Genomic DNA, 13,613 nt, shown 5'->3' with positions numbered 1-13,613 from the left:
TGCTAAAATTCACTCTCCATTAAATTTTTTTGCTGTCTTGATTTGAATATACCTGTGATCTGTTTTATTAGGTTTTTCTAAGGCTTGTATCTTAGCGCTCAGATTAACCTACTTTTTTAGTGGTAAGACAGAAATAATAAAGCTGATAATGTTTACAATTGACATTACATAAATCCCATCTAAATTAGATATCCTCTCATTTAATCATTCGATTTTCAAACTGCCTAGTATATTATCATACGGAGACCCAAATTCCTTCTTTGTAATGGTTTTCCCATTTTTTAATGTGGGGTAAAACTCTTCTTTTAAATAATTCCTCCCTTTAAGAATTCCCAGTTGTATTAATAAATCCTGCTGCTGATGTTGATGAAGATGTGAGGCTTAGAACAGTAGAAGCCTGACTGGATTGAAGGCACCTTTCTAGCCTGGCAGCAGCCCAAGAAGGGGGTTCAGTGAGAGTCGCAACTCATAGTGGAGAATAGAGAGAGACTGACAAACACCCTGGGGATTATTCAGAAGATGCACACATGGGGGGGGGACTGCCTGAGGGCAGAACTAGCCAGTCTAGGACAGGTGAGTCCTGTGGCGTTTGGAACCCAGGTGCTTCTGGAGTTGGGTGCAGCTGGAGACTATTTCAGAGAGGCTACAACAGGAATATCCCAAACTTTCTCAGAGGCTTGGGGAGCAAAATAAAGAAAACCTTGCTGGGTGGAGCTATAATCCCAAGTGTAGCTCCGGCCTGTGTCGGTGGCTAAAAAGTCACAGGCAAAAGACTTTTTCATGAATTGCACCCCAAACATTGGGCGCCAGATGTAGCACTATTAATAAAAACTCAGAAATAGATATTGGGGTTCAACCTGAAAATCAGAAAAACAAAGCAACGAAGCCACTAGAGAGCTCTTACCTCTGTGAAATCTTCAGACTGAAATTAAAGAAGTTCCTGTCTCCTGCCTTATATTTCGATATGACATGGAAAATGCACCCATGAGACCTCAGCAGTATATTCTCTGGGCAGCACTGGCTACTGACAGTGTTAGTTGACATTCCAGTGGACAGGAGAAATTCCACATGTCCTCCATTAGAGGAAGAGCTGTAGGCAGTCATTGACTTCCTCCGGGGATGGGCTTTTAAATTTCAAGTGCTCATCCTGGGCACATGTATATATGAACAGCAGTAAATGGATACAGTAGGCTAAATATATAATCTATGTGTGATCATATGTACACATGTTAGGAGTAACTAAGGAGACGGTCATAAATTTGGAAAGGAGAAGTAGGGCACAGAAATTGTTGGGTGCAAGGAGGCAAAGTGCCAGCTAGATATGGTGGTTTTATTTAATTTTGTACTGCTGTAGATGTTTGTAACTTTAATGTTCTTTAAATACATAAACATTCATTTATTGAACCTTATTCCTGGATTGTATGCAAATGACTAGGAGGTTTTTGGTGAACTTCTTTTTTTACTGTCTTAATTGTCCCAATAAGATCCATCTAGTTCATGAGTTCCTTTCTCTGTTCTCTTCCTTTCTTTCCATAGTACTCATGCCAAGAGGCTGTGGTGACTGCCCCTTTGTGCAAACATGTATCAGTGTTAGAAGTTACTGTTTATTTTAGCAATATTAATAGTTACCAGTTTCCTTTCCAGGATTGTTCATTTTTTAAATGAAATGAACTAATTCTGAAGTGAATGGCAGATACATTTTTATTCTTATACATTTTATTCCTATACATTATATACATACATTCCTATACATTATATACATGACGCGTATAGCCTTAATGATCCTTCTCTGAACTTGTTTTTCAGGGGATTAGCCACACGCTCAGTTATTTATTTTGAAGCTTATATATCTTCTAAGTAAAATTTTTTTCAGGTATGGTACAAACTGTAGGTATAGTTCCACATCACTAGTTTAATTCTGTGTAATTATGGGCAGTGTATAAATTATGTGATTCTAAGGCCAATTTATAGCTGTGAAGCATGCTTTTTTTCTTTAGCTATTTATGATTATTACTAAATTATACCTGATTTTTAAGATGTAGAAAGGTAGTTGAGAACAAGCCACATTCCACATGAAAATGAATGCAATATTCAAAACTATAAAATACCCATTAAGATAACTAAGCTTGAAGTTGAAATGCCTTGCTGAAACTTGATTTTCAAATGACATTAACAGAACCTTGGTGATATCAAGAACAGATTAAGCTGGAAGTAGTAACACCTCATTAAAATCCTATCCCAAAACTGAGGAAAATTGCTGTAGTCTTGAGGCCAGTGTAGGCTACCATCAAGGTTTAATCCCCCCATAAAATAAAACCTAGTGTGGTAGCATACTCCTATACTCTCAACACGTAGGAAACAAAGATGGATTTGTCTTAATTTCAAAGCATTGATTAAGCTGCTAGGTTATATGCTAACTTACTTCTAGAAATGTTTTAATTTAAAAGGATATCTGAAAATGGTCTCAGTGCCTTTAGAAACAGTCAGCAGTAAGTGTATGTATATTTTCACACATTATATCAACTTTCCACACAGAACAGTAACATTGGCTGATACTTTTTACTGGTTGACTAATAGCTGTAGATGTTTCCTTCCTCACTATAACCCAGGTTTCAGTTTACAGTCCTCATCTTAGTTGCAAAGGATGTGCCTGCTCTTTTGCCAGCGTCTGTTCCTTCATTATTGTCTTTGTCCTGCTTCCTTTGTCTCTTCTACTGTCACAGGATGACAGTAGAAAAACTCCTCCTTCATTTTATCTATGACATGACATGTTTGCTGGTCTGTCCCTTTTCCTTGACTACTTTCCTGTCTTAGGCTGATTGATTGGCTCATTTCCCTCCCTGTTCACAGACCACAGGTCCCTCTGACAATGTTGTGTCCTCCACCTTTCAGTTTCTAATCATTGAATAAGAATAATCTTTTCTTTTGGGCTTTCATTCTTTGTGACTAGGATCTTTTTGTCTCTTTGGTTCTGGGCTGTAAAGTTGTGTTTGGAAGAGTAGAAAATTTCAGAGGCCAAAGTGCATATTTGCCAACTACGTGAACTTGAAGAAGCTATGCTGGTTAAACTGAGGTAGTGTAGATAATGTAGTTTTGAATGCCTAACCTGATGGCACAGTAAACATTGAATTTTAGTGTTACTTACTAAAAAAAAATTACATGCATTTATTCATTTACTATTGTGGGGGTAAGTGGTTCACATTAATATTGATGGGCAGGTGTGGAGAGCCTCATTTATAGTATTTTGGTTAAAATGTTTCCGGAGTCCAAAATACCTAGGTTTAAGGCATAATTTTGGAGTACATCTGTTTGTAATTTAGAAACACTTTTTATAAGCCAAGACTTGAAAAATATATACTACTTACCGCATTAGCATGCAAATTTTTATGTTTCATAGTTTGTCTTCTGAATTAATATGTTTTACTTTATTCCTACAGCAATTTTAGACTCAGCAAAATTTATAGAAACTACAGCTTTACCATGTAGTCCTTTGCTTCTTGCCTCCTTTGTGCAACCCTCATTGGCATCCGCACCACAGTGGTGTGAGTGTTGTATACTTCAGTTCATGAACTTGCTTTGAACATGCATTGCCATATAAAGTCCCATATAGCTCCTTCTTGCTGCTACATGTTTTATGGATTTTGACAAATATGTAGTGATACATCCAGCTTGTCAAATCAGTCTCTGTCTATGGCACCTTCTAACTTTGTTTTACTTCCTCCATAGTTTTGCCTGTTTTAGGATGTATGTTAGGAATCTTGAAGTGTGTGGCAGTATATAGATTTGAAATTGTCTTCTCTTGACCAAGTAATCTGGATTGAAGGTACATCTCTGTCTTTTTGTGACTCGATAACTCTTTTGTACCAAGTAGTATTTCATCATCTATATGTAACTGTTGGCATACAAAAGAGTTCCACGATAGTCTGGAATGGAGCATAACATAGCTTCATTTATTTGGGGACAAACAGTAAGGGTAACGATCTGCAGTCTTCTGCATGCTGTGGAAACTGGAACTAAACCCAGCACTTAAGAGAACCACACATGCTTTTTGTCTGCATTTATAGTACATGAGACCACACCCAAAATGGGCCAGTATCTTAAAGGCTATTGGCTGAAGGAATTCCCACAGCACCTCCCCCTTTTGTCTAAATAAGAGAGTTCTAAGCCTAATACAAAACTATATATAAGAAGAACAAATATCAAGTATTGTCCAGGGGAAAGAAGAGGCAAAAATATACATAAAAATCAGAATTACAACCAGCATGAACAAAAATTAAACAAGAAACAGATGCTAAGTGTTCTGATAGTTATCCTATCCTAAGGAGTCTAAATCTTAAATTAAAAATGGCTTGGCTAAGTCATAAGAGGAAAGTAATTATGACTATCTAGTCTTCAACCCCATCAAAGGCCTGAGAAAGGAGATAATATTACTTTAGTAGACAGGAAGTGCAATCAAGGAGCTTCCAAAATGTGCAGTAGATGACAAAGACAGCTGGCTACCTGGGCAGTCACCCAAAGTCTCATTTGCAACATTGGAGCAACCAACTTTGGCTAAGGCCTCGAGTGACTGACAGACCATTTTCAGAGGCAAGAATTTTTTCAAAACCTCCTTGTCCTATCTTGGCAAGCTTTGGCAGTCTTTTTAATGCTCATCCAGTCTGGTCATTGTGCATTTTGTCAGTAGTTGAGGCAGGGGCAAATCTTTGCCCAAAGGCCAGTTTTGCCAGGAAGAACACAAGCTCCAAGTGGGCTGTCTTTGGTGCCCAACATTCCCTAGGAAATAGGTGGGTGCTGCCAGTAGCAACTGTGTCTCACGCCAACAGAATCCTAAATTATTTGAATGTCATATCCTACAGATGTTTGGAGTGTTTGAAGATTACCTATCTATGTGGAATACAATCTCTATGCACTTAAAGAACCTGATTAATCTAAGTATGGAAAACATGGGTGACTATTGACCTATAATTCTTAATGCATATATAGCTTAAAGACTAAGGCTTCATATTAAAAAAAATGAAATAGTCTTTAAACAAATGTGCAGCAAATGAAGACAATGACCTCAAAATGTAAACAGTGTATAAGTGTCTTGATCAGAGGTAGGAATGTATATTGCAATATGACAAATAATCCTGAAATTGCATCAATATACAAAATGTCTTAAGCATGCATGCATACAATATGACAAAATAAGTCTGCATATGCGCACAAATATTGTAAACAGAAATAGGTGCATATTCAGTATAACAAATATAATTTGAATTTGTATCAATATAAAAGAATTTCCACCAGTATAAATTGTCTATAAATAATAGCTCACAAGTAATCACACTATTACTCACTATTATCCCATCCATCCCCCCGCCCCTTTTGTAACAGATTCTACATCTATTAATCTATTGAGATCATCTTGGTTACTTTCCACGTTAGACCATTTTGAATATACCTGCCATGCATAGGTTTTTTGTGTTGAGTTTCCAGTTTCCTGGTTAAATAAAAACAATGTGATTGCTGGATCATTTGCTAAGATGTGCTTAGTGAGAAACTGTCAAAGTGTCTTCCAAAGTAAATTATCCACAGGCAAAGGGGGAAAGTGCACACATTTTTCATTGCCTCTGTCAGTTTGCTTTCCTATAGTAGCTCTGTCCGATTGTTACCTTTGTGACTTTGTGGGGACACTGGGTTTCTGTCCTGCTCTTCTCTTTCTCTGTGCACACTGACCTCCTTTTCTGTCTCAGTACCTGTGCTGACAGTCTTCAAGTTGGGTGATTTCCCTCTTGGTGTTCACCTTCCTGAGTAAAGACTCTGGGTTCTTCTCAACACAAACATTAGATACCCACAGAATAATTTGCTGCGATTTGGTGGGGGGGGGGCAGGAGCAGCATTGATCCATAGATGAAGTTGGAAGAATTTATATTTGGCACTAGTCTCCCTATGAATTTGATATGCAGAATATCTATTTAATTAGTTTCATGGTTTTATCTTGTAAAACATTTATTTACTTTTATTTTTTGAGCAAATGTTTTTCCTGCATTTATGTGTATGTACTATGTGCATGCAGTAAGGCCTGAAGAGAGAGCATTGACACCTGAGAAATCACTGGAATCACAAATGGTTCCTGTGTCACCATCTGTTGCTGGGAACTGAACCTGGGTCCTCAGCAGAGCAGCCAGTGCTCTCAACTGCTGAGTCTCAAGCTGCCTGTTTATTAATATTTTACTTTTATTTTGTATATTAACTTATCAACAGCTTTTTCATATGGGATTTTCATATATACTTTACTTTGTTGATTCTTCCCTCCTCTGCTTTCTCGGGTTTTCAGTTGACTTTCTACTTTTAAATTTAGCTAATTGATACATGATAAATGACCATTGGGCCCACAAGCGATGTCATTGTTGACCTTAGATAACAGTTGTTTCTATAGAAAAATGAGAAAGGAGCTCAGTTTGAAACTCTTAAAACAGAGAGAAATTGGAGACACTGATAAAGACAGAGCTTTGAAGGAGGGTTTTCTATTAAAAGAAGAGTAGCTTAAGGTGAAAGCTGGAAGGGTTAGAGAAACAGAAGTTAGTTTTTTAATCATGTTTTGGGAAATGGCATTGCTGGATTCTTGTGGATGTTGTTCACCTGAGGGAACTGATACAGTGTAAGGCAAAGTGGATGTGTGTGGAGTTCTGCCTGTGGAAGGAACAGAAACAGAAAGAATGTACATCAGTCAGGAAAGATGGTTGGTTCTTATCACCCTCCCCCACTTCCTGCTCAGCTGAGTCCTCTGTGGCAGGTCTGCTGCTGCCCTATGAGATGCTTTGAGTTAATGGACTTAGTTTGGAAGTTCTTCTTTCCCATACCTCCTGGTGGGTCTGCCCCAGCCTCTCTTTTCCACGTGATGCCTTAATGTAAATGAAGGCCCTGTAGGCCAGGTGCTTCTGTTACATTTAATGTCCTGCTGGAATAGGGTTCAACGAGCTCCTCATGCAGCATAAGAGGGGAAGAATTTAGTTTCACAGTGGGAATCTTTGGTCTTCTACCAAATAACAGGATTTAAGATGGATTCTTCACCTTGTCCATCTTTATTTCCTCAGGATTGGTGGATTTGTCCAAAGAACCATCTTTTCAGACTATAATTCTACAGTCCATTAAAACGCATTGACCTCAACTCACTTTCTATTCAGTCATCTGAAATATAAGTGTTCTGAGGTAATTTTGTTCTTTGGAAGTTGGTTATATATATTTGGGTACTTACACAAGTAAGTATTTGCAACGTCTGTCAGTAGAGCAGAAGCAGTCGCAGTGAAGTTACAGAAACAGAGAAAGCATTTGGAGTATAGAATAGCCTTTGTTGAGATGTTGAGCATAGAATAGCCTTTGTTGAGATGTTGTGTCTTAAGCTTCCTAGTTTTGTAGTGTCATTTTTGCAGAATTAATAACATGTTAAAATGACGCCTGTGTTATTAATATGGCTGTAGTACTGTTTCATCATTATTATTTAAATAGGACCTCCAGATCATTTCCACATTGATGGGTAGTGTAAAAAACAGAAGTATTTGCATACTTACATTTAGAAATCCAGGATAATTTGTGATGTAAAAACTTAGAGGCAAATGGGTCATGTCTCAGCTATTAAGGACATGTGCTGCCTTAGCAGAGGTCCTGAATTTGAATCCCAGCACCTATATCAGGTGCCCTAACCTCCAGAGGATCTGAAACTGTCTCCTAGACTATGTGGGCACCTTCACTCATGTGCACATGTCCTCCCTGCCTACCCCATCCCATATACACATGATTAAAAATAAACGTGAAAATTTAAACAAATGGAGAATGACAGTTTGTAGCAGGTGTGCAGTGTTTACGGGAATCTTAGAGTTCCCGTACTAGCCACAAATTGTGAGTTTAGGTTATACTGAACTGTTACATTTTTTTATTCCATATGTGATACTGATGTTGAGCACGTTGCATTGAAATGTTAATGTGGTTCAATAGAATTCAAGTCTTGATTTCTTAACATTCCTCTACAAGGACCCACGGTTCCTGAGACTGATTCCAGGCTAGAAGAGTTGACGTTTCTCATGCCAAAAAGGGAGAATATACTCTAAAATGATGCCAGCATGTTAGAAGCATGTCAGTGCTGTTTTGTAGGCTCTCCCACTGGGCAAATCTAAAATCCAACAGCAAAATGATTACAAACAGTAGTAAATTGTAAAGCATTGGAAAGAAATAGTAATTTATGAGACCATATTAATAACATAGCATTCATATAAACACATAGGGCAAGAGGGAGCTCAAGACAGATGTCAAATGTGAGTTGAAAATTCATGATTATGCCAATGTGTCATAGTAAGTTCTGAGGATTCCAAGTGAGTGTTACGTCTAGAGAAGAAATTTGAATGAAGAGTAGCTTGTTTGCATGGTTGTAGTCTGACCAAAGAATACATACTGGCTGCAGGAAAAGATAGTAACTAAGCAGTGGGAAATCTGGAACATGTGTTTATGACTGAAGCTTAACATCACTGGTGAGGAACAGGACACAATATCCGGGTCTTCAAACTGTCATGACCTCCAATGGTACATCACTTACTTCTCTGGTGAGAAGTGTGTTTATTTGAGTCTTATTATGAAAGAACCACAGACAAACTCAAAAGTATAGCACGTTTTTTAAGGGACTATATTCTGTCAAATAAAAGTTAGAAATATTAAATAAAGGAACGTTAAAGCATACAGCATAAATAGATTTGATGAGGTGCACATGGTGGATTATGCCTGCAGTTACAATGATCCAGTTGGGAAGGCAATAGTATTGCCAGTTCTAGGCCAGCCTGGGGTTACATAATAAAATCCTATAAGAAATAGATTCTAAGTATATAAGATAATAAAGTTTTCATGACCCCAAGACTTGGTCTTATATTGGTGGGGGTTATTACAGATTAGTTGAAAATTTTATCATGCAGATTATAGATTACTGTGGTTGACATATTTACTGGAATTGTAACTGTTGACTTGTACATTATTTTTTGGAGGAGCACATGGAAAGGATCACAGTATTAACTTTGTGTGTGTGGTAGGCGAGGGGGTATAACAAATGTCAGGAGGCATTGGGTAAAGTTATGTAGTGTTTGTGTTTCATTTGGAATATTTCAAAGTGTATGGCCGTGTGCTTGAGGACATCTGTTAGTCTTGTTGCTTTAGATTGCGTGTTTAATTTTATTCTAATTAATAAATTGCATTCATCTTAAGGATGTTGACCTAAATTTTTATAGATGTGTATACAAGTGTTTATATAGGTATTTATACATCTGTATATTGATTTTTGATTTCTTTTAACTAGTGCTGGGCCTAAAGGAGATAACATTTATGAATGGAGGTCGACTATACTTGGTCCACCAGGTTCTGTATATGAAGGTGGTGTTTTTTTTCTGGATATCACGTTTTCTTCAGATTATCCATTTAAGCCACCAAAGGTAAGAACCTGTATATACATTGATTAAATATCCTTCTCCCAAACCCAGGTATTTTAAAATTTATATGTATATTAATGTAATAACTATTATTTCATCATTGTTCATGAATTAATATGAAAATTCAGAACCAATTATTTTGAAACCAAAAAGTTGTTGACTTGTGCCTTTTAAAAATAATTTTGTAATCAGTATAGTTTGTTAGTAGCAAATAAAACTATAAATTGAATAAAACATAAATATGAACTTATGCAAAACTCCCTCTGTGAAATAAACCTTATTGACAGCTTTCAGAAATAGGTTAAAAGGATTTTATCTTTATTTATAGGTAAGCAAAAACTAGAAAACTAACAAAGGAAAAACTATGACTTGCACACTCATTTTGTGCCTTCTCTGAGTGTAATATAAGATTAAGAATGGCAAGCTCACTTCCTTAATTTGTTTAAGCTGAGTGTCTGGCTGGGTAGCTAACAGAAAACCTATACTGACTTGAAGGGCTTCTTCCTCTGGCTTCTCACTGTAAAGTACTCATCTAATAACCCTGGAGCTTAGCCTTTGTAGCTGAGCCTGTCACAGAGGACTCCAGTGTGCCAGGAAGGTTGTTAGGACCATGGCAACCAGCTAGAAAAGTGCGTTTCCTTTTTTTTATTGAATACTTTTTTTTTAATGTAATACATTCTGATTATAGTTTCCCCTCCTCCAACTCCTTCCAGATCTGCCCTACTTCCCTACCAACCCACATCCACACCCTTTCTCCTTGGAATTCAAACAGGCATCTAAAATAATAAAATTTGATAAACAAATAGAAAAAGCTAAGAAAATCTGTTTTTTTTAAAAATGGTATTTCTTTGTATGATTGCTTTTCTTTTAAAATTTTAAAAGTCTTTAAAAATATGTAATGATTCAGTGTATACGTGTATGTACATATATATTGGTTTATCTATCTCATCTGTCCATCCATCGACTATCTTTCAATTCTCTCTCTCTCCGTGTGTCTGTCTGTCTTGTCATCTATCTGTAAAGACTTACTTGGCTTTTAGAAAGGACATTTGACATTTTCTGGAAAGTATTCTCAAACACATTCCAACAAAGTCCCACCTCAAATTAAAAACAGGATGATCTGTCTCTCCTCTCCCTTCCTTTTCTATTGAAAATAGAATCTTCTCTCTTACATTCAGATCTCAGTTTCCCTCACTCATCCCCCCTCCCTTCATCTTTCCCACTCCCTTTCCAGTCCTCTTCAGAAAAGAGCAGGCTTCCCAAGAGAAGTCAGCCAAAAAGGACAAAACAAGATGCAGTAAGTAAAGGTAAAAGCTCTTACACTGAGGCTGAATAAGGCAACCCAATAGGAGGAAAGAGTCAGGGGCACGCCTGCTTCAAGTATCGGAGTTCCATAAAAACACCAAGCTAACAGCCGTAGCATATAGAGAGAGGATCTGATTCAGATTGATGCAGGCCTCATGCTTTCCACTTTGGTCTCTGTGAGCCTTTATGAACTTGGCTTAGTTGAGTCAGAGGGTCATGTTCTTCTGGTGTCCACTATACCTCTGACTCCTACTTCCTCCCACCCAATGGGATTCCTGGTCTCCAAGGGGAGGGATCTGATGGAGAACTCCAATTAGAATCTCTCTCTCTCCTCATATCTGGCTGTGGGTCTCTGCACCTGCACCCATCTGCTACCCGAGGAAAACTCTCTGATGATGATGACTGGACCCATCTATGAGTTTAGCAGAAGATCATTGGGAAATAGGATTTTCTGTTTTGTTTTGCTTTTCTTTACTTTTCCCAGTCAACCCTAGGTCTCTGGGCTGTCCAGTCTCCGGTTCCTGGCCATCCAGGCAGTGTAAGGCTAGTGTGGGCTTCATGTAAAACCAGGCATTGTGTGGCCATTCCTGGGTGTTCTACGTCATTATGTCCCCAGCACATCTAGCAGGCAGGACAGGTTGTATGGGTTCAGGGTTTCTCTTTCCACAGCCTGCAGAGTATCTTCCCACACCGAAGAGACTAGAACATGGGGTGAAGGCTCCATGCAGGCAATAACTCAACCTCTCTATATTCAATAAGTTATGTGGATGTTATCCTCAGCAGTGGGGCCCCCGCTGCCACTTTGTGGAGAGTGACCTGTCCTTGTACCAGCCTGGGTTGTTTGGAGTTCTCCACAGGATCCTCTTGGCCAACAGCTCAACTGGAAGACTTATCTGACTACAGATTCCATATCCTCCATTGCTGGGAGTCCTCCAGCTGCCTCCTCCTTCTACACACACACATACACACACACACACACACACACACACACACACCCCACGTCATCTCAGTTTCCTGCTCCCATCTCCATCTGCCAGTCCATGTGTAAAGTGTATTCTATTTCCCCTTCCCAGGGAGGTCCGTGCATCACTCCCCCTAGAGCCCTCTTTGCCTAACCTTTCTGGTCTGTGGACTGTAGCTTGATAATCATTTATTTATTATTTAACACCCACTTGTAAGTGAGTACACACCATATTTGTCCTCAGTTGGGTTGTTACCTCACTCAGGATGATACTTTTCTAGTTGCTCCTATTTGCCTGCAAATTTCGTGATGTGATTTTTTTAAACAGCTGAATAATACTTCATTTTTAACTGCAGCATTTTATAACAAGATCGTCCTTAACCACTTGAACATAATTCCAGATTTGACTGTTTTTGAGTGTTTTACAGTGTGATCATTAGAATCTAAAATCCTAAAAGTTATCTTTAAAAGCTCTTCAGATGTGCAGGTCTGCCTTTCTAAATCAAATAAAGGGTTAGAACCCTCTTATTATAGTGCCACAAATTGGATTCTCTGAAAATGATACATATTTTTTTATTCTTTGGTTGTCACCTATATAATAAAGCTTTAGTAAACTTTATGCCTATTTTTATAAATAGAGTTGCTTCTATGTGCCTAGTTTTTCATATTGGAAATTGGTCTCAACAAACTAGAAAAAATAGGGGGGGAAAAGATAACAGATATATTTCTTTGTGGGGAATTACATTTACAATTACATTTTTCTTGGCACCATTAGTGGAAAGGGAAATTGTCTAGCAGCTGCCTCTCCCTGCTACTTGATCCCTCCTGCTCTCTTTCTTGACAACTGGGATTATAGGCATGCACTACAGAGATAGGAGGATTGCTGTAAGTTTGAAACAAACCTGGCCAACCAGAGCTACATATCTAGATACCTCATGTCTAAAACCAAACAACAATAGCAACTAAAACCAAAGCAACCTTAACAAAACCTAAGCCAAATATAGTTCTTTCTATACTAAGTCAAAACCACACTAGTATTTTTAACTAAATCAAATTAAACTATTCAGTTTTGTTGTTACGCCTGGTTATTACTTGTTGTCAGCATCTGGTACATGGGACTGCTGAGATGAATTGGTGACACGGCCTGTTTTCTTCTGTTTCTATGTGACTGTGTATAGGTTACCTTCCGCACCAGAATCTATCACTGCAACATCAACAGTCAGGGAGTCATCTGCCTGGATATTCTAAAAGACAACTGGAGTCCTGCTTTGACTATTTCAAAGGTTTTGCTCTCTATTTGTTCCCTTTTGACAGATTGCAACCCTGGTAAGCAAATCTTTTTAAATCTATAAATAAGGCTTTTTAGTTTAATGTTGATCAAGAAATAAATGTTAGAAAGATGATCAGCATAAGATTTGTTTTGAGGGATAATCATGGAGGTTGAGTCAGCGGAATAGTGAATCTGAGGCTGACTTCTCATGCATACTTCTGAGTTAGCTGGGGCTATCTGGTAAAACCCTTTCTTAAAATCACCAAAGACTTATGAGGAAACCAATATCACGTCGGTTAGACACTCAGTCAAAAGTTTCTCAATATTCATTTAGTTTATTAATGTCATGTAGCAGATTCTCATTTAGGCCAGCAACCAGCTTCTGAATCGTGACATGGAGAAATTATTGGCTAGGAATGCTCGTCCCTAGCTCTTATTTTAATGTTTCTCTTTATCTCTACATTTTTCCTTGGGGCTTTTTACCTTTCTTTCTGTACATCTTGTTTTCACTGCTTCTTGTGTGTCTCTGGCTAGCCCTGGGTATGGACTCCTCTCTCTCTCCCTCTCCCTCTCCCTCTCCCTCTCCCTCTCCCTCTCCCTCTCCCTCTCCCTCTCCCTCTCCCTTTCT

The 13,613-nt window shown here is 38.2% G+C and overlaps 1 protein-coding gene across 4 annotated transcripts in view; it reads left to right on the top strand.

The window, feature by feature from the left end:
• The window catches only part of Ube2e3 (ubiquitin conjugating enzyme E2 E3), a 62,013-nt gene that overhangs the window by 39,040 nt on the left and 9,360 nt on the right, over window positions 1–13,613 (top strand). For all 4 annotated transcript variants that reach the window (XR_007588416.1, XM_050120405.1, XM_050120416.1 and 1 more), the window contains 2 exons: window positions 9,320–9,452; window positions 12,894–13,041. Coding sequence is in view for 3 of the 4 variants with exons in the window: in XM_050120405.1 (XP_049976362.1) it covers window positions 9,320–9,452; window positions 12,894–13,041 (281 nt within the window). In the remaining variant the exon portion in view is untranslated. The remainder of the gene's footprint in view (window positions 1–9,319; window positions 9,453–12,893; window positions 13,042–13,613) is intronic.

The sequence above is a fragment of the Alexandromys fortis genome, unplaced genomic scaffold (genome assembly GCF_014885135.2).
Source record: "Alexandromys fortis isolate MF-2015 unplaced genomic scaffold, M_Fortis_MF-2015_v1.1 scaffold_8_1_9099942, whole genome shotgun sequence".
In the NCBI taxonomy this organism is placed as follows: Eukaryota; Metazoa; Chordata; class Mammalia; order Rodentia; family Cricetidae; genus Alexandromys; species Alexandromys fortis.
Note: the sequence above shows the minus strand (reverse complement) of the source record. Positions and strands in the feature narration are given on the sequence as shown.